This window comes from Gigantopelta aegis, chromosome 7 (assembly GCF_016097555.1).
Source record: "Gigantopelta aegis isolate Gae_Host chromosome 7, Gae_host_genome, whole genome shotgun sequence".
NCBI lineage: Eukaryota > Metazoa > Mollusca > Gastropoda > Neomphalida > Peltospiridae > Gigantopelta > Gigantopelta aegis.
The window spans coordinates 41282790-41304479 of NC_054705.1; the positions used below are offsets into that span (position 1 = coordinate 41282790).

Consider the following 21690-nt stretch of genomic DNA (forward strand, 5'->3'; position numbering starts at 1 on the left):
AAAACAAAACAAAAACAAGAAGAAGAAAAGAAAAACCTGCATTGCTGCAACAATTTAGAAAGTTTGGTTTGGCTAGGGACTGACTATGGTGTATGTTTTCTTTTTCGTTATTTGGAGAAGAGTAAATGCTGACATTTACGATCTTTTAAAGTGTTCTGAATTAAAAAAACCTCCTGACAATTCAGTCAGATGTATTTCTAAAAGGTGCTTACCAAAACCAAAAGCCTTATCAATATTTTGGGCCCATTTTCACTAAACATCGTAAACGTAAATCTACGACTAAACCACAATTCTTATTACTGTTATAGTACAAGAAATATAGTTAAAAGTACACATATTTCATTTCATTTCGTCTTTAAAATGCCCCATTTCTGTAATAATGTAATTTTCTTCATGAAATAGATGCCGAACACTTGTAAATATATTCCCGGTATAACTGCTAGTCGCAGACGTAAACTTGCGATGTTTTGCGAAATTGGCCCTTGGCATGTTCCAAACAGTCACATAACAATATTGTCTTGGGCTGCTGTTGACATTAGAACAACCATGGTCATGAATAATATTTCTCTATAAACCTGTGTTTATTTGTTGCTTGTAATAGTAATTTGTTCACATCGAATCATGAATGATTTATTTCTCGGTATATTGTCAAACACATTTTTAAATTATTTATTTTTTTAAGAATAAGTTTGATAGCGTGTTGTTGTTTTGTGTGGGTAACAGAAAACGGTCAAACCTTGATAATGTTTTGTTTTCTGTTGTCTGGGTTACAGAAAGTAAAATGTTGTTGGTTTTTCTTGTTTTTTTTTTTAACAAGTCTTTAAATTAATAGTTTGTTGCGATATACTCGCTGCTCAAACACAATATGGATAGGATGGTTATTACATGTGTACATCATGTTTTTGTTATTATTATTATTACTTTTATTATTACTAATTGTTTTTTAATAATAGCTTTAACAAACTGTTGTTTCATATGTATTTGTTTTGATCCAAATATTAAAATGATGAGCTGGTCTGTAATTTATTAATTTATTTTTATAACATGAATCAGTTTTTAACTTATTCCCTGGATATTTTAGCTGTATGTTTTTTATTTTGCTGTGTTTTTTTTTTTTTAAACCAATATAATATAATGTATTTTTTTAACTAAAGTGCTATACCCCATTTTGCTTTAGGTATTAATCTTATTTTATCTTTGAATATTTTGTTTCTTTGCTTGTGAAAATGAAAGATACATTATTACATAGTTTACATAATATCTTTACAGGCATGGTGGAAGCAAGTAGACATTGGGGGGGGGGGGGGGGGGGGGGGGGGTGCTGACTGAGATTGTGGGTGCAAAGCAAAATTTTTAAGGGGTCTTCTAGGGATATGGTCCCCCATGACTTTTTGAAAACTAGATGTCCTGAAATGCAATTTCCGGCATTCTACAAGTAAAATTCATCTCTGCCTTAAGATTTACTACCAATCATATTTTTTTTATTCAGAATTATTGGGGTGGGTTGGGGCTACAAGTAAAATTCATCTCCACCTTAAGATTTACTATTAATAATATTTTGTATTCAGAATTATTTGGAGGGTTCCTTCCCCCATCCCCCCCGGCTCCACCATGCCTGCTTTGGGTTTCTATGAGATAATCAGGAGCACATTTAGGAGGGGCAACTAAAGTACTAATCAAAATTATACCCAGATGATTTTTCAATCTTATATATTAGTTATGAAAATCCCTGGAATAAAAACCATAAAAATGTGTCAGTATTATCATGACCTGTTATGGTATTCAAACAACGGGTAGAAAAAATGACAATAAATGACCTGTTATAGATAGAAATATGAGATTTATTTACAATTGTACTGCAAAACATATGTAATATGAAACAGACTGTAACACCCAGTTTGATATTGAACACACCTGAGACCACCTCTCTGCTTAGCTTAGTACTTGTGACTTCACCTGTCAAGTGTAATCAATATAAACCTGAGTGTTATAGTCTGTTCCAAATTACATATGTTTTGCAGTAAAATTGTAAATAAATCTCATATTTCTATCTATAACAGGTCATTTATTGTCATTTTTTCTGCCAGTTGTTTGAATACCATAACAGGTCATGATAATACCGACACATTTTTATGGTTTTTATTCCAGGGATTTTCTAATATATACCCAGTAAGATTGAAAAATCACCTGGGTATAATTTTGATTAGTACTTTAGTCCAGCACTGCTTTCAAGCCCCTCCCTTCTTTTGTTGTAAACTGCACCTTACAATAAAAAGAAAATCACTATCATTCAGTTCATTTTTAGTATGAATATTATAGTCACCACAAAGTCGTGGGTCTGCCCCTGTGTGAGATGCGTACAGGGTAAATCACAGTTTGATTTCATTAGTTTGTTAATATGTGTATTACCTTAGGCCTCTGGATTTCAACGAGAGGTTAGTATTGCAAAATACAGAACCAAAAGTTCATGACATATTATTGTATAACTTCAAATTCCAGGTTCAGATCCCAGTCGAGGCATAGGATTTTTAATCCAGATACCAACTCCAAACCCTGAGTGAGTGCTCCGCAAGGCTCATTGGGTAGGTGTAAACCACTTGCACCGACCAGTGGTCCATAACTGGTTCAACAAAGGTCATGGTTTGTGTTATCCTGCCTATGGGAAGCGCAAATAAAAGATCCCTTGCTGCCTGTTGTAAAAGAGTAGCCTATGTGGCGACAGCGGGTTTCCTCTAAAAAACAGTGTCAGAATGACCATATGTTTGACATCCAATAGCCGATGATAAGATACAAAATCAATGTGCTCTAGTGGTGTCGTTAAATAACGCAAACTTTTATTCAAATTCCAGACCTGTGAAAATGGACACACTAAGTTTGGTTAATCTACAAACCTGTATTGTCTTTGGATAAAGTTGTAACAGAGTGAAACAGGAGTCTGTGACATTGAAACAGAAAAATACTGTAAATATACACTAGAGTTTGTCTCCATAACCATTACTACTCGGAGGTACATGTACATGTAAGTGCGTTTTTAAAAATATGAAAAATGTATTTTGTAGTTTTACAGAAATATCAGGATGACCAGAAACACTTTGGATGTGCAGAAATAGATTATCCAAACAACAAAAACTAAGTAAAATTGATTTTATGAATCATCGGCTGTTGAATGTCAAACATTTGCTAATTATTGACGTATATTCTTACAGAGGAAACCCTCTACATTTTCCATTAGTAGCAAGACATCATCGCATGGACAGTGGGATGGTGCATATAAAAGATCCCTTGCTGCTAATCGAAAACAGTAGCCCATGAAGTGATGACAGCGGGTTTCCTCTCTCAGTATCTGTGGTCCATAACCATATGTCTGACGCCATATAACCATAAATAAAATATGATGAGTGCGTTGTTAAATAAAATATTTCCTCCTTTCATCCCACAGACAAGATAGTACATACCACGTCCTTTAGTACATCAGTCATGGTACATTGGCTGGAATGAAAAATAGCCCAATGGGCCCACAGGTGGGGGGATCAGCACTAGACCATCTGTGCATCAGGTGAACGTTTTACAACTGGGCTATGTCCCACCCCCAAATATAAGTTCTGTTCAATTTTAATTATCAGAAATATGCCGTAGTGTTTACAAACTAAGGTCTGTCAGTTTATTTCACTATTAGGCCATTAAAAAATACATTCTAGATTTTTATCTGCAACTACATGTACATTAATTGTTCCCCGAGAATAAAGGCCCACCCTTTATTGGCAAAATACCTCCCAAACCACCCCCCCCCCCAAAAAGAAACCCCACAAAAACAATTGATAAACCTTTTTGTCCTTTAAATTCATATGATGCTCAATGTGCTGTATTTTAAATTTCCTGAAAAGATCAAATAAAAAATAAAATTTCACCCTCCACCTCCATTTTGAAAACCTTTCTTTTTTCTCACTGTTACGAAGTTAAAAGATGAGATATACATTTACGAATTACATTTCCGACAACAGTGGTGACATCATCAACTTTTGCATTGAAGTTTCGCATTTACAAACATTTTAGGTCAATGAAACTTGGTTTATAGTTGCACCTATGGTTGTTCATCAGGGATCATCGAAAGCATTGATGTATGCGTGTGGAGTTCAGGACCACCAGGTTTTTGTTTATCATGCCTATGATATAAGAGAGATATACTAACCAGCTTGAATGTTTTAATTGTCAATTTTCAGGAATTGGTATATTAGTAATAGGGTCATGCTTGGTATATCAAACACCATGGTATGTGCTGCCCTGTCAGTTTTCAGAGAAAACCTGATGTTTTCGATTAGTACTTTCCCTCAGACAGGACAGCATATACCACAACCTTTGATATACCAGTTGTTGAGGACTGGTTAGAAAAATCCCAGTGGGCCCACTGGAGTGGTCTCATTGCGTAGAACACATTGCAGTTTTAAATGTATGTAAGATATTTATGTGTATATATGAAAAGCTTTGATATTGACTCAAGTTTGTCTCATGAGTATGCTTTGTATATATACATGTAACTGGCTAATAGTGTATTTCGTATTTGTATAATATAACACACATGCTACAAGATAGTATTTGCATGCATGAAAATTATTAATTCACTTGATCTAGCAACTGGACTCATAGAAAATTGTGAGGTAATTTATTTTTAGCCACTAAGGTGCATACACCATGTATGTTTGGTGTTCTTGATTTCTGTGAAAATTGATAAACTTATTTATCTTTTTTTTTCCCCACTTCTACTTTATTAAACATTTTCACACAGAATAAAAAGCTGGTGTCTCCTATAATTTTAGTGTTAAATATATAATTTAATGAACTTTTTAACATAATATTTTTGTATCTTATCTTTGTGTTAACCAGTTGATCTTTGCATTGAAATAACAGTAAAAAAATTCCAGATATTACATTTGTTTTTGGCAGAACACTGTCTTACAGGCATTCATTGATTAAAGGTACAGATCAACCCTAGTTTTTAAACACTAAGGCATATTTTTCACCTAGACCCTAGTTTCAACCCATAAAAATGGACACTGAGTTTGATTAATTTACAAACCTGTAACAAATTTGGATACAACAGAGTGAAACAGGAGTCTGTGACGTTGAAATACCCTTAAAAATTTACTAAAACATGACTCCATAACTGTTACTTCTCAGACACTCGTTTTAAAAATATGAAAAATGCATTTTGTCGTATTAGAAACACCAGGATGACCCAGAAACACTATGGTTGTATGAAAATGGATAATCCAAACAATAAAATATAAGTAATGTTGGATATCGTTGATCATAAACGACTCTAGTAGTGAAAAATATGCCTTAGTGTTTAAAAACTAGGATACGTCCGTTTAATATATTCTACAAAATCCTGGCCCAGTAGATCTTTTTAGCAAATTTCATTAAATATGGTAAAACAACTAAAAACAACTTCTTATTTAAGGTGTTCACATTGAATATTTACTGAGTTAATTGTATCATGAAAAAAGATGTATTAAAATGTTTTTTCTTTGATTGTTCTGTCTATTTGTATTATCAGCACTGTCAAATTGAATATTGAAAATTGAAAAAAAAATGAAAATTGAATATCCTGTTTACATAATTCCCATTCTTAAATTGTGGTTATTCTAGATGTCATTTTTATCAGCAGATGTAGCCTATTCTATTTATATCATTTGCATCAGCAAATTGACATTGTTTTGGTGTATATTATCTGCATCAGCAAATGATTGTACATCTGTGAGTTCAAAGATTTATACAAAATTATGTTTTATATACTGTCAATTGAATATTAATTTATATATACAGTGTGTATATATATATATATATATATATATATATATATATATATATATATATATATATGAATCAAATATATTATAACATATTGATTCATTAAAACTGGTATGTGTATTTTTTTTTATAAAAATAAAGATTTCTAAAAACCAGAAATTAGTGGTAATAGTCTTTTGTTTCCTTTTTTTTTTTTTTTTTTACTGCTGTTGATTTTTTTATTATTATTATTATTATTATTATTATTATTATTATTATTATTATTATTACTATTTTAGGGAATGGGAGAGGGGGAGGAGGATAGTTTCTTAATTTTTTTGATACTTATAATTTGAAGAAAACAATATTTTCAAAATCGTATTTATGTACAGAGGAGACAAAAAGTTGTTTAGACAATCATAACTGCCATTAGGACTGCCACTGGACGATAATCCTTGTTTGCCTCTAAGAGGACAGCCACTTATCTGGACGATAAATCCCATTTTGATTGTAAGAGGACTGCCACTTATATAGACGATAAATCCCATTTTGATTGTAAGAGGACTGCCACTTATATAGACGATAAATCCCATTTTGATTGTAAGAGGACTGCCACTTATATAGACGATAAATCCTATTTTGATTGTAAGAGGACTGCCACTTATATAGACGATAAATCCTATTTTGATTGTAAGAGGACTGCCACAAATTTAACTTGCACGAGACATAGCTCACTGGACACCGGCCTCGGTAGTGTTGTGCTTAAACCATCGGATATAAGGCTGGTAGGTATAGGGTTCACTGCCCGGTACCGGCTCCCATCCAGGACGAGTTTTAACAACTCGGTGGGTAGGTGTAGGCCTAAGGCCACGACACCAACTTCTCTCTCATTAACCACTAACAAACTAACCACTGACTCCTCTGCCTGAACAGACAGCCCAGATAACTGAGGTGTGCAGGCATGTGATTCTCCCGCTAATTGGCGGAATTCCGTTTTTAAACAAAAAAATCATGCCCCCCAGACCTCCCCCAGTCATCTCGTGCATTCTGCATTCGATTGTATCATTTTAATTTTTCAATGTCTGGGTGTGTGTCCAGGACTGTGCTTAAATCTGAATTGGATATAAACACGAAACTAAGTTGAAATGGACGAAGGAAGCTGACTGGAAATTTAAGTTTACATGCACAAATGAATATACTGTTCAAACAGTGATGGATGGCATCGAGTAGTGACCACAGTGACCACAGCCAATAGTTAAAGGGACAGCCCTGAGTTTACAACCATTGTAAAATGTTTCCCACCAACAGAGCCGTTCGATGACATAGCATACAAATTAAATTCATTTTCTTATTTAGAATATCGGTGTCTGTATTTACAAGGCGTTTGGTGTTACCCTAATGCTTGTAGTAGCCCAAACCGGATTTTACATCCCAATAAATTCCGTGTATACGAAAAAATATATATCACGACATATCGTTGACAGAGTACATACCCCCAGTGTATTCTGTTGAAAAGTACAGTGGTGTTACAAAGCATTGATTTACTGAATCATAATGTCAAATAATGTAAATGTTTTTTATTCAGCAGCATGTTACAAATTCACACAATTAAACGTCAGGTACTACATGTACTAACATATTTAGGGCAGGACGTAGTCCAGTGCCAATGGTAAAACAGTTGGGCTAGGATCGATCCCAGTGCCAATGGTAAAACAGTTGGGCTAGGATCGATCCCAGTGCCAATGGTAAAACGGTTGGGCTAGGATCGATCCCAGTGCCAATGGTAAAACAGTTGGGCTAGGATCGATCCCAATATGTGAGCCTATTGAGCTATTATTTCTTTTTCAAGCCAGTGCACCACACCTGTTCAAATATACAAAAGGAAGTTTGTTTTGATCACTAGAGCACATTGTTTAATTAATCGTCGGCTATTGGATGTCAAACGTTTGGTAATTTTTGGCACGTAGCCTAGACATCAGAGGAAACCCGCTACATTTGTTTTCTAATGCTGCAAGAGATCTTTTATATGCACTTTTCCATTGACAAGAAAACACATACCACGGCCTTTGATAAGTTGTGGTGCACTGGCTGGAACGAGAAAAAAACAATCAGCTAAATGGATCCACCATTGGTGATTCGATCCTGCAACTCAAGCGAACACAACAGGTGTACATGAAGTAGGGTGTGTAAAAATCTCACATTTTCTGCGCACATAGTCCGACTTTATGGGTGACCCTAACATGGCATAACACCAGTCATCATTTTAGTCTGAGATTAGGTCATATTGGGAAATATTCTTAATAACATGAGGGAGATGAGGATAGAAGGGGTGTCGTATTTATTATGTTATGCCTTGTGGGTTTACGTTACTTTTTCTCTATGCACACGCTACTTGCATTTACACAAAATTCCAATCTGGAGCAGTTCTCAGCAAATATAAAATTGTTGGTTCAGTTTTTGTCCGTCCAAACGTAAACTTTATCCGGTTCATCAGAGGAATGAAAAGTGTGTTTGACGCCATGTGGTCCTGACGTCATTGTCGAAGCCTGAAACGTACCCTTCCCATTGGTGGAAGAAGCGGAAGCGGAAGCAGTAGCGGATGTGCACGCACCTGCAGATTCATCACATGACTCCACCGACTCCTGCGTCCGGTCGGTCCAAGTGTACACGTGGTCCGGATCGTCTGACGAATGCCACGTGTGCTTCACGCCATCTGGGTCTGATGTCATAGATGATGACGTAAACTGCTGTTTGCCGTCGGAGGATGTAGAACTTGAGGACGATGATGAGTGTGAATAGGACGAACGTCCTGTCCGTTTCGTACTTCCATTTTCTTCAGAGGGGTTTGGTTGTTGTCCCTTGTTTTCAGTTACAGATGATAGCTGTGCACTGACTACGTCATCTTTGACGTCAGTTGCTGAAATAACCTCTGCTTGTGGATCCTTAAAATCTTCCATCTGATGAAAAGAATCCGTATCTAGGTCAATTGTGTTTGTTTCCACGTGCATCTTACTTGCCACAGTTTCTTGGTGCTTTGTGTTAGCTTCGTGAGACATTGCAGCTTCGTGGTGCTTCCGTACATCTTCGTGCTGCTTCGTTATAGCTTCCTGGTGCTTCCGTACATCTTCGTGCTGCTTCGTCATAGCTTCCTGGTGCTTTCGAGCCATATCCTCGGCTATAGCAGCATTCTTTTTAAAGATTTCATCTGCCGTTGGGATGTGATGGATATTTGGTCCGTGGTTCATGCCTCTATGAGTCCCCGTGTTGCCCGTATGTAGAACGCTGTCCCCGGATGATGCCGTAGCAGCCGAGTAAGACTCACCCGACCCAGTCTGTAAGGACGATGTTGATACAGAAGCGCCGACTTGGTGCAATAATGCAAATAGGGATACCAGCAACAAATCCATTACTTGGTTTCTGAAAGTAAAATTATGTATGGTTCATGACAACACTAGAGGCTGAGCACACTAATCGTCGGATATTGGGCGTTAAACATTTGTTACTTCTGACACAGTATTCAGAGGAAACCTGCTACTTTTTTTTCCATTAGCAGCAAGGAATCGTTTATATGCACTTTCTTACAGGACAACACATACCTGCTTTGACATAGCAGTCGTGGTGTATATGTACACCCATGTAATATATCATCCAATTGCCAGTAACATAAAAAAAAATCGTGGGTGTTCAGTGGCGGATCCAGAAAATCCATTTGGGGGGGGGGGGGCAGTGACGTGAGGTGGAATGTCAAGGGAACTTTGGGGGAGGTTTGGAGGGGAATCGTAAAAAAAATAAAAATAAAATTAATATATAACAAAATTATAACTTATTGCAAAATTTACGGTGGGGGCCGGGCCCCTGCCCCCCTCCCCCCCCCCCCCTAGATCCGACTCTGGTGTCACTTCTAGAGTTTTTAAAAGATGTTCGTTTTCATAAGGAACTATTAAAGTTTATAGGTATTATTTAAGTCAATACCTGTAACATAATAACAATACTGGACCCACCAAAGTTTCGTATTTTCTACGTTCAATGGCCATACTTGTGTCAAAAATGGACAAATCGACATGAAAGTCAAACTTATTTTGTTACAGTAGCTATAATACAAACTTGCAGCTCAATATTTTGAGGCATCGTGAACAAAAAAAAAATTACAAATCGGAAAACAATTCGTGGGACAGAAAGACAGACAAACAGAAGTACGGAGATGAAACTAAAGGGGACTAATAAAACATTTCTTTACCCCCTCCCCTCCTCCCCCTCCCCCCGACGTCATACTCGGTGACGCGCCTGAAAAAAACAAAAACAAACCTAAACAAAAAACGTACCTGCTTCAGAATAAGTAACTTTTCCCGGACCGGACCAAACCAACAGGTTATTGCTACACTTGAGGTCACACGACACAGTCGATGAGCTATCTCTATTGAATTCAATTACAAATATGTTACCCCTAGGCAAACCTTGTCTTTATCTACACGCCCCGGGTAATGCTATTATAATAATATTACGTGGCAAACGGAGAGTAGTCGACATTTAGAAATGAATGTAGCCTTAAAGACGCGTTACCTCTTCTCCGGTCCCTCAATTTAAAAATATTTCTCAAGTTATTACGTGGCGAATGGAGAATGGCTGAAGTTGAAAGAACGGTTGTCATGCATTAGCAGGCAAGGCCTACTTGTTAGGCTCAGCGTATTTGCTGCCATTGTAAGATCTTTCAGGCACGGCGAAAGCAAGTAGACATAGGCGGGGAGGCGCAAAAGAAAGTTTCTAGGGGGTTTCTGGGGGGTATGCTCCCCCGTGAAAGTTTAAAAACTAGATGTCCTGAAATGCAATGTTCTGCATTCTACAAGTAAAATTCATTTCTGCCTTAAGATTTACTACTACTATTTTTATTTATTCAGAATGTTTGGGGAGGGCCAGTCAACCTTTGGAGGGGGACTAGAGCCCCCCCCCCCCCCCCGCCCCGCCGTGCCTGATGGAGAATGGCTGAAGTAGAAATCACTGTTATCATGCATTAGCAGATAAAGCCTACTTATTAGGTTTAACGTATTAGCTGCCATTGTGACATGTTTCAGACTAATATATCCATTTTATCAAATAAAATTACAAATACTAAAACTTTAATAGGCCTACATCTCTTGGATAGCACACGACTGGTATATCAAAGACCGTGGTATATGCTATCCTGTCTGTGGGATGGTGCATATAAAAGACCCCTTGTTACTAATGGAAAAATGTAGCGGCTTTCCTCTCTAAGACTATATGTCAAAATGACCAAATGTTTGATATCCAATAGCCGATGACTAATAAATCAATGTGCTCTAGCGGTGTCGTTAAACAAAACAAACTTGAATAATATATCAGTGTATCAGCATGCCTACCAATCTCTCGTTTCTTGTTACCCGACGATCCTAATATTCCAAGATTTATTTCCAATATTAATACTTTATATTATAATAAATATTGTGTTATTTATCCTTTTTTGTTTTATGGTTACCTCCGGAAAGAAAGACGTAGTATAATTATCTCTGGCTGAACGCAGCCCTGGTCTAAATTTCATTCCTCCTGATTTTGTTTTGGTTTCGATGTCCGCCATGATCGAAGAATTCAGCAATCTCGAAGAATCTAACATTTCTCGTTCCCGGAGAGCTGACTAATGCCCCGAAAACAACTTGCTTATGTCACGTCATTGTTAGTGTCACGTGTGTACACGTGTATCTATTTCTATATGCGTCGAAAGATGGCAGTTCCCGACGATCCTAATATTCCAAGCTTTATTTCCAACAATAATACTTTATATTTCAATTTTATCAAAAACGTAATTCACTTTTGTTTGATATCTACGTATACCTTTTACAATGTATATGAAGTATCAATAAAATACATTTTAAAAAATTTACGCGTTTTTAATATATTCGCAACAAAAAGTTATTCCCTTCCCCAAGTTCAGCCAGCAAACGTTTCGCTAACGTTCGCAAACTATTTGGTTGGTTCCCGACGTCGCCATTTGGTTTACCGTGAAGCGCATACACCAGTTTAGCGGACGTTGTTTTTTTTTTTTTCTGCTCTCTCTGGCTGAACGCAGCCCTAATGTAAATGTTATTTCTCCTGATCTAGTTTTGGTTTCGATGTCCGCCATGATCGAAGAATTCAGCAATCTCGAAGAATCTAACCATTATCGTTCCCGGGGAAATGAGTAGTCCCCTGAAAACAACTTGCTTATGTCACGTCATTGTTATTGTCACGTGTGTACACGTGTATCTATTTCTATATGCGTCGAACGATGGCAGTAAAAGGGATGGGGATATGTGTGTGTGTGTGTGGGGGGGGGGGGGGGGGGGGGGGGGAGTGTGCAGTTGTATTAATTCATCTTTTATCTGCGGAAGGTGTTTATAATCTTCAAAGTTGTGGAGCAGTACCGCCTCCCCTCTAACATAGGCGTACGGGCTCCCATTTTTGTAGGGGGGGGGGGGGGGGGTGAGGGCGGCATTATTTTTGCAAGAATATATGGAAAATGCCCGAATCTGAATAACAACATTTATTCATATTATCAATTACTGTCAAATAGCTATGTAGGGTTGCAAACGAATCGATACACATTTTTATATCTAATATTTTGGGTCGAATTATGGAAATATAGGCCCCACCCACTTCTGACGCCTATGATTTTAACCACGTGTCACCTACCAATCAACATCTAATCTATAGGCCTTTATACAATCTGATTAAAATTAGCTCTACCAGTGGATTAGATTAGTGTATTTAATTAGATTAGCCTTTATATGAACGGCAAAACCAGCAGCACTTTCAAAATCGTATCTCTGCACTAGGCAGAGACAAGCGGAAACTTTAGACAGGGTCATATCTTCAAAGACTCGTCCTACTCTGGCGAGTTTGTCAGATTGTTCACATATGGGAGGACTGCCACTCCCAGAATGTTTGCTTAATTGTTTTGTTTAACAACACCACTAGAGCACATCGATTTATCAATCATCGGCTACTGGATGTCAAACATTTGATAATTTTGATATATAGTCTTAGAAAGGAAACCAGTGGGATACGACCCGCCCCGTTGTCCCAGATGATGCGTCCTTCCTAAACTTGGCCCACTGCCAACACTGGCTTCACAAATCTAAACCTTTAAGTTCCACACACAGGAGAGTAACCAGTTTGTTTTGTTTAACGACACCACTAGACCACATTGATTAATTAATCATCGGCTGTTACATGTCAAACATATCCTAATTTTGACTCGAAGTCATCAGAAGAAACCCGTTACATTTTTTCCATTAGCAGCAAGGGATCTTTTATATACACTTTCCCACTGACAGGAAAGCACATACCACGGACTTTGACAAGTTGTGGTGCACTGGTTGGAAGGAGAAAAAAACACCCAGTTAGTTGAATGAATCCACCAGAGAGTAACAAATTTAAGAGATATATTGTCGAATATGTTCTAATTTATGGTTGTACGACCAAGACCCCCCCCCCCCCACACACCCCCCTCTCTCTCTCTCTCTCTCTCTCTCTCTCTCTCTCTCTCTCTCTCACACACACACACACACACACACACACACACCTTTCACCCTCCCCTTAACTACGAACTCTTCCTGTTGTCATTTGTTAATGTCATGGTGTCCCGTTTCACAACACGCTATTGTCCTATTGTCATTTGTCTATATTTATACGACTGACCTAACTTAAGTATCAAGTATGTATCAAAAAAAAAAATTCTGCTGAAAACCAGAATTTCCCAGAAATTAACAACTACATACCTGCCTTGCCTTCTCGCAAATCTGGGCGGGACGTAACCCAGTGGTAGAGAGCTCGCTTGATTTGCGGTCAGTCTGGGATCGATCCCCGTCGGTGGGCCCAGTGGGCTATTTTTTCATTCTAGCCAGTGCACCACGACTGGTATATCAAAGGTCGTGGTATGTGCTATCCTGGCTGTGCATATAAAAGTGGATATAAAAGATCTCTTGCACCTAATGGAAAAATGTAGCGGGTTTCTTCTCTAAGACTATAAGTCTAAATTACCAAATGTTTGACATCCAGTGGCCGATGATTACTAAATCAATGTACTCTAGTGATGTCGTTAAACAAAACAAACTCTTAACTTTTTCACACAAATCATCTAATATAGAATATTCCGGACACAATATTAGTTGTAATCCATGACATGTAAAAATGTATAGCGAAGCGTTTGCAACCCTATATAGCTCTTTGTCAGTATCGCTAATATTAACAAACGTTCTTATTAAAATCCAGGGATTTTCGCTTAATTCGGGAAAAAATCAGCCTGATAGCGACCTGCCTTAAGTGGTCACCTGTCTTAACCGGTAACTTTAATAATCTCACCCATGTGTTGGTGATCATCGTGATACTGGGGTGGCAACATAATCATATTTATAAACAAACAACAACACACGCACCCCACCCCACCTACCTCAACCCCCCCCCCTTCCAAAGCAAAAAGGAGGGAAATAAAGTATATTGGCATATATATATATATTGTTATTACAAATTATTAATAATAATATTAAATATTATTATTATTATTATTATTGTTATGATTTATTATTATTATTAGTATTATTATTATTATTATTATTATTATTATTATTATTATTATTATAGAATTTTAACGTATTTATTTGATGAAAACTACATTCGACCCTGTTGTTAAGAGTGCGGTATTTTATTGAGTTCTCTCCCTTTATTATCGACTATTCGGGGAAATACTAGTTTTCGAAGAGTGGGAATTTCCAGAGAACGCTGTTATCGGAGAAAGCGATAAAACCCGTTAGATGATTCATGCACACGCTGCCTGACTACTTCACACACACACAAATACAAGAGACAGGTTTACAGTCTTCGTTGTACGAACGCAGTGTGCAGTGTTTAGTTTGAAAAACAACCATTCATAGATCGTTGGAAGCATGTTTCACAATGTAAGTATATTTGTGTGTGTGTGTGTGTGTGTGTGTGTGTGTGTGTGTGTGTGTGTGTGTGTGTATGTGTGTGTGTGTACTTAATTTATGTTTCTTACTGCACTACTAGCATGCGTTTAGACCGAGTACTCAGGACCGTAGCTAGCGGGGGGTAGGGATGGGGGAGGGATGCAAGGGCAGAAAAAATCCGGAAAGCATTATAGAAACTTAAAGAAAATTCTCTTCTTAACTGTTTAAGGAGTTTTAGACTATTAACTACTCAGTTGCCCCCTCCCCCCCCCCCCCCCCAACAAAAAATCCTAGCCACGGCCCTGGTACTCTATGTAAAGGGCTAGACGCACATATTTTGGAGGGCTGAATATCTGTCCAAATGTCCGTACAGTCAGAGTACTCGGGCTAGCATGCGTTATATATATGCGTGTATGTATACAGCATGTATATGCATGAATGTGTGTGTGTGTGTGTATGTACGCGCGCGCGCGTGTATGAATATATATTGTATGTATGTATGTATGTATGTGTGTATGTATGTATGCATGAATGTGTATTTGTTAGTACATATATTTCTGTGTGTGCGTGTGTGTGTCATTCTGTGTGCTTTGAAGTTTACGCATGTTTCGATCTATATTAACTTCCATTAATTTCTTTTCTATCAAGAATTGGGAAAAGTAAAACGTTTAAAATGTATTCTACAGATATCTTACATTTCTCTTCTAGTCTGGCCAGACGCCGGGTGCGATGGGCTGCTGTCAAGATTCGAAACGGAAAACCCTGGAGCCCGGAGACGCTGTTAGGTTTGACTGTGGGAAAATACAACACTGGGCTGTCTATGTGGGTAAGATTTCTCACAGTATATAATGTCAGACTTTCTGTCAATCAATCGATCGATTAATCAGACAATCAGTCGGCTAGCCAGTCAGTCAGTCGGCTAGCCAGTCAGTCAGTCAGCCAGACAGCCAGCTAGCTAGCTGTACATTCATTCATTCACTCCTTCCTTCCTTCCTTCCTTCATCCATCCATCCATTCATTCATCCATCCATTCACTCGTCCATCCATCCATCAATTAATTCGTTCATTTATTCATTCATCCATCCATCCAATTCATTCGTTCATTAATTTATTCATTCGTTTATTCATTCGTTCATTCGTTCATTCATTCATTCAGTCAGTCAGTTCACTAGTTAGTTCATTCAATCCAATATGTATTATTGTGCTATGGTGGGGGGGGGGGGGGGGGTGGTCGTTAAACATTAGTTATTTAATCCATTAAATCATTCATTCATTCATTCAACCAATCAGTCATTCAATTATTTTATTCAAAGTATTTTACCATCAGTTTATAACATGTTTTAATGTATAATGCACGTGTGTGTGTGTGTGTGTGTGTGTATGTGTGTGTGTGTGTGAGAGAGAGAGAGAGAGAGAGAGAGAGAGAGAGAGAGAGAGAGAGAGAGATTGTGTGTGTGTGTGTGTGAGGAGAGAGAGAGAGAGAGAGAGAGAGAGAGAGAGAGAGAGAGAGAGAGAGAGAGAGAGAGAGAGAGATGTGTGTGTGTGTGTGTGTGTGTGTGTGAGAGAGAGAGAGAGAGAGAGAGAGAGAGAGAGAGAGAGAGAGAGAGAGGCTTCAGACAGGAAATTCATACTTATTCAGTATAATTTAGTACAGCGGCAACATTCGTGACGTTTCTTTATATATATTATTTAATATTATACAGGGAATGGTGATGTTGCCCACATGACAGCCAATGGAGTGCTTCGACAGAATATTATGCAGGTGGCCAATGAAAATCCCTTTTACAAAGACAACTCCTTCGACAAGAAGCAAAGGTAGTTTGTTAGGCAAAACACCACCATTTGTCGTCGTTACGTGTTGTATTAACTAAATATAGTTCCTCGTAAAAAAAAAATAAAAAAAAATTAAATAAATACTACAAAATTCTGAACTGCTTTTTGAAATCTTTCTTTGATGATTACACGTAGGTTGACCTCTGTAGTATTTAAGTAATGTATTGGTTTGACGTTACTTGCTGTATCTAGTACTAACTGATAACAATGGTGCAAGTGGTTCAGTGCCACTTGTATAACAGCAACATGAGGCGGTCATCAGGCATGAGGTCTGTTAACTGGAGAGAAAAAAAATCGTGGTCGACTTATGTTGATTTTTTTACACGGTATTTGTTAGTTGAGAGCACTCCCTAACATTAGTACTCATATGAACCTCTAGACAGTGTTTTGATTTTTCATAGAATACATTTTGACATAGAATCTTAGTAATTAATGGTGGTGTGTGAAACCTTTACTGTTCTTTTTACGTTCGTTTAGACAGAAATTCAGTTTCAGTATAACATTTACAGGATTATAAGCCTACTAGAAAAAAACCAGCAGGTGACTGTTTTTTTAAATTGTAATATGTAGAAAAAAAAAAAAAAAAAAAAAAAAAAAAAAAAAAAAAAAAAAACCCGCCAGCTGAAACCTTTACCAGCATCTAAAGACAAAGCCACACGACACGAGTGCCAAGTACGATAATAGCTGATTGTGAGAAGATAACATTACGGTTTTATCAGTTGCTGTGCAATCGCCTATTCTCGTATGAGTAACTCGTGTGGTGTGCCGTCGCCTTAAATATGTTGAAACACAATAATCCTTACTAAATAGTGACGGGACATAGCGCAATGGTAAGGCGTTCGCCTGATACGTAATCGGTCTGGAATCCGGTCAGGAATAGGTCCGTATGTGGACCAGTTGGGCTATTTCTCGTTCCAGGCAGTGCTCCACAACTGGTATAACAGAAACCGTTATATATATTATCCTGACTGTGAGGTGGTGCATATGTATAGGATATTAAACGAGCTTCCATTTCGTATCATGTTTATGTCCCGAGTGAAATATCTTTTTTATTTGTCACAAGCTTTAGCGAGTGACAATGAAAATTATTTCACGAGGGATATAAACATGATACGAAATGGTAGCGAGTTTAATATCCTATTTATTACCCATAATCGATCTTAATCATTAATGTATACCACTCAATTCGTTTGGTTGACGCTCCCGTAAGGTTGTAGTGCGCCAATCGATGACGTGAACACGTCCCACTTAGCGCTCTAGTGGGAGTATCACTTTGATATGTACCAAGATATCTTTAACCATATGGGTAATAAACGCATGTATTTATTATGTATGCTAATGAGTTGCAAAATTTAAGGCAATAAATAAACTTATAAAAGTAGTTGTAAACTTGTGATTTCAGACCGTTCATGACGCAAGGGATCCTGGACATGGCGCGTACTCGCCTGGGGGACAAATCGTACAACCTTCTCACCAACAACTGCGAATCGTTCGTCAACCAGGTCCGCTGTGGCAACGCCAAGAGTCAACAAGTCGAAAAGGTAGGTCTGTAAATATAGGCGATGGATCAGCAGACGCGTGTGTTGGAAGGGGGCCTAGAGAGTGCCGAGCTAAGTTTCGGGGGTGGGGTTTGTGCGGGGTCGTGTCTACTGAGAATATATGGGGAAAACAAAATGAAATTTCGCTTTAACAGGGGTTGTTTTCGATCCTGAAACCCTCCCCCTACGCATGCGTCTGGTTCAAGGTTTTGGTAGGAAATGGGTGCAACAGCACAGGTAACTAGAGTATTCTGATGTACACGAACATGAAATATATATATATATTCATATTGCGTTCCATCCAGTGCACCACAACTTGTCAAATGCCGTAGTATTCCTGTCTGTGGCAAAGTGCATATAAAAGATCCCTTCCTGCCAATAAAAACACGTAGCGGGTTTCCTCTGATGACTACGAGTCAGAATTACCAAATGTTTGACATCCAGTAGCCAGTGATTAATCAACCAGTGTGCTCTAGTGGTGATGTTAAACAAAACAAACTTTAATATTCACATTGTCCCGTTTAAAAGCGAAATATTACATTGTACTAGCACTGGTTCATTCACATCCTAATTCAGAAAAAAGTAAATAAAATCCAGTCCTGGGGCAGTGGTTGGAACGAGAAAAAACACTATTGCAATAAAAATGGCCGACCTTTCAATCAGCCACACATCATGTGAGTGAGCTGAGCTGCATCCCAACCCTTTCTTATACTGATTTAAACAATGTATTTATTTATTACTAATATTATTATAATTACTATTAGCCTATATTTAATATTGTGATTACTACTACTACTACTACTACTTCTACTACTACTACTACTTCTGCTTCTACTACTACTACTACTACTTCTACTACTACTACTACTACTACATGTACTACTACTACTTCTACTATTACTTCTACTACTACTACTTCTACTACTACTACTACTACTACTACTACATGTACTACTGCTACTTCTACTACTACTACTACTACTACATGTACTACTACTTCTACTACTACTACTACTACTTCTACTACTATTACTTCTACTACTACTGTACTACTACTACTACTTCTACTACTACTACTTCTACTACTACTACTACATGTACTACTACTACTACTACTATTACTACTTCTACTACTACTACTACATGTACTACTATTACTACTTCTACTACTACTACTACATGTACTACTACTACTACTTCTACTACTACTACATGTACTACTACTACTTCTACTACTACTACTACTACTACTACTACTACTAATTATGATTATTATTAGTCTATTATTATTAGGAAGGAAGGAAGGAAATGTTTTATTTAACGACGTACTCAACACAACCTTTTATTATTACTTCTAAGAATTATTATTATTATTGTTATTATTATTTTTATAATTATTACTACGGTAGCAGGGGTGCAAAAATGGAAAATATTTCACTAGCCCGCCGGACTAGAAGCAACTAACATTTACAAGCCCGCAGAATTTCTACTAGTCTGCCAGCCAATAGAACAAGTAATTTCTTATCTCATCCGTCAGAATTTTAACTCGCATTTGGCAAGCGGGCGAGTACTGGATAGTACTATTATTGTTAGACTATTATTATTATTATTATTATATATTATTTATCTATTTTTATTTATTTATTTATTATTATTTATTGTGCGTTTTGTTTTAGTATTTGAAGAAACACCACCTGGATAACTTTGAGTACACGGACTACGGACCAAACGGAACCACTCAAACCACTCACATGACCACGGGACATGGTCACGTGTCACATACGTCAAGCGTCTCGACGTCATCATCCGCTGGTCAAGGTCACGGTCAGCAAGGTCACGTCTTTTCTTCCGTTACCGGAAACGGGACAGCGACGGCGACTTCAACCGGCCCGAAGGGAACAATGAGCAGTATTTCGTCACCAGGGGGCACTGTGTATGCGGGATCGCCAAATATGGGAGCACACGTGACCAATCTTGGACCTCCGGCAAGAGATATCCATAAGGAGTTATTCTGCCATGGATGTCACCCGGAGAAGACCCCGACTAACCGGTTATAAATAAAACCACCCAGAGAAGGCCCTGGCTAACCAGTTATAAATAAAACCACCCGGAGAAGGCCCCGGCTAACCGGTTATAAATAAAACGTGAAATATTCATAGCATGTTAGTCCAGGAGTAATAACTTAAACTTGACCAAATGTAAAATAAATTACAGTAGTAAGAAGCTGAAAGTCGCAAGTAGTGTGGGTCATATTGGATATATAGATCATCGTAATGGCAACATTAATTCTCCTTCATCCACCCCCCCCCCCCCCCTCAAATCATGTAATTAATGATTTCATTGCACAACTTGTATTTAGACACTTTCTTTGCATTTTTATTATGTCTGGTTGCAATGCTATTATAAAATAGATAATGGCGGCCATCTTGAATTCCCGACTTAGCTCTTCGTGGATTTGCGAGGACTTATCATACTCTATGGCAACCTTTCTGAATATTTCAACCTGTTACCAATGTGTGTCCAGGTATGACGTAATACCCCGGGCCAATGTCACACTAGACGAAATCCTGTTGACAGTGAAACACGTAGCGTTTGGACTGCTTTGAAATTTAAAAAAAACTTTAAAACACTGACTGGACTTGGACCTTGCTTCCTATATACAAAATGTGAACCTCTTTCGCTGTACTAGTACAACTCTGACAATTGCTGTGGAGATTGCCGTGTCGTTTTCTACTTTCCGCGGCATTGATTTTGCCGTAGAAAATATTTTATTTTATTGAAGTAATATTTACAAATTAATCTTTTATCTTACACATTAACCGCAAAACTGTCGTAGAAACGAATTTTTTCAACGTTTTTTGCCGTTGTCATTTTCTTAATTGCCAGGGTTGCTAGTATATCAATGTTCCCTGTGACGTCATTCTAATAATAATAATAATAATAATTATATATATATATATATTTTTTTTTTCTTCTTGTTAGTAAACATTTTTTTAAAGAGAAATGTTTCAGTTTTGTTAATTATTAAAAATTAAAGAAAATATTTTCCTCTTCAATTTTGTTTTTGTTTTGTTATGCCTTTCACATTCTTTCTTCTCCCGCCCTTTGGATCTTTTATATGCACCATCCCACAAACGGGGTTGATGTACCAATCGTGGTGCACTGGCTGGAACGAGAAATAGCCCAATGGGCCCACAACGGGGGATCCCACTGACGGGGATCGAACTCCCTAGACCTTTACTTTTGCGCCCTCGATCTGCCAGACCGATCGCACTGGCAGGACTGCAAGTATTGACATGAAACTCGGGCTAATTTTTAATTAGATTGAATGACATTGCCTACATTACAACAGAACGGACCCTAGACTCCTACCTCAGTGCCATTGGTCATCTGATGGAAGGAAGTGTTGAACAATCAGTTGCTAAATGTGTCAGTGCTATGACGTATGTTGCATTGTTTGTATGGTTTTGAAATGTCATGTTTTAAAAAATTTATTAAAGTGCTATTACCATAAACACTATCGAATAAAACATTTATTTAACTATATTAATTTTTGTAATTACTTATTTGATTTAGTT

At 37.6% G+C, this 21690-nt stretch overlaps 2 protein-coding genes across 4 annotated transcripts; one reads left to right on the top strand and one right to left on the bottom strand.

Annotated features, from left to right (window-relative positions):
* Nucleotides 1–7810: 7810 nt before the first annotated feature.
* Nucleotides 7811–11413, bottom strand: LOC121377146 (A-agglutinin anchorage subunit-like). 3 transcript variants are annotated; one of them, XM_041505044.1, is made up of 2 exons: nucleotides 11279–11413; nucleotides 7811–9204 (listed from the first exon to the last, which is right to left on the bottom strand). In XM_041505044.1, exon 2 carries the CDS (start codon nucleotides 9192–9194, stop codon nucleotides 8238–8240), a length of 957 nt encoding a protein of 318 aa, XP_041360978.1. In that variant the 5' UTR covers nucleotides 9195–9204; nucleotides 11279–11413; the 3' UTR covers nucleotides 7811–8237. The 3 variants fall into 3 exon arrangements, with proteins under 3 accessions (XP_041360978.1, XP_041360976.1, XP_041360975.1); XM_041505042.1 differs by having other exon boundaries at nucleotides 11163–11303; XM_041505041.1 differs by lacking the exon at nucleotides 11279–11413 and adding an exon at nucleotides 10110–10449.
* A 3138-nt stretch (nucleotides 11414–14551) lies between these two features.
* LOC121376978 lies at nucleotides 14552–20901 on the top strand. Its single transcript, XM_041504793.1, has 6 exons — nucleotides 14552–14732; nucleotides 15450–15567; nucleotides 16445–16556; nucleotides 17977–18115; nucleotides 19789–20216; nucleotides 20257–20901. The coding sequence occupies exons 1-5, from the start codon at nucleotides 14721–14723 to the stop codon at nucleotides 20167–20169; spliced, it is 762 nt and encodes a 253-aa protein (XP_041360727.1). The 5' UTR covers nucleotides 14552–14720; the 3' UTR covers nucleotides 20170–20216; nucleotides 20257–20901.
* Nucleotides 20902–21690: the final 789 nt, after the last annotated feature.

Bases quoted from the DNA above. Each gene is read 5' to 3' on its own strand.
- LOC121376978 (XM_041504793.1), top strand. The intron at 16,557-17,976 runs GTAGTTTGTTAG...TTGTGATTTCAG, and splicing joins TCCTTCGACAAGAAGCAAAG to ACCGTTCATGACGCAAGGGA. The intron at 18,116-19,788 runs GTAGGTCTGTAA...GTTTTGTTTTAG, and splicing joins AGAGTCAACAAGTCGAAAAG to TATTTGAAGAAACACCACCT.
- LOC121377146 (XM_041505044.1), bottom strand. From the start codon at position 9,194: ATGGATTTGTTGCTGGTATCCCTATTTGCATTATTGCACCAAGTCGGC.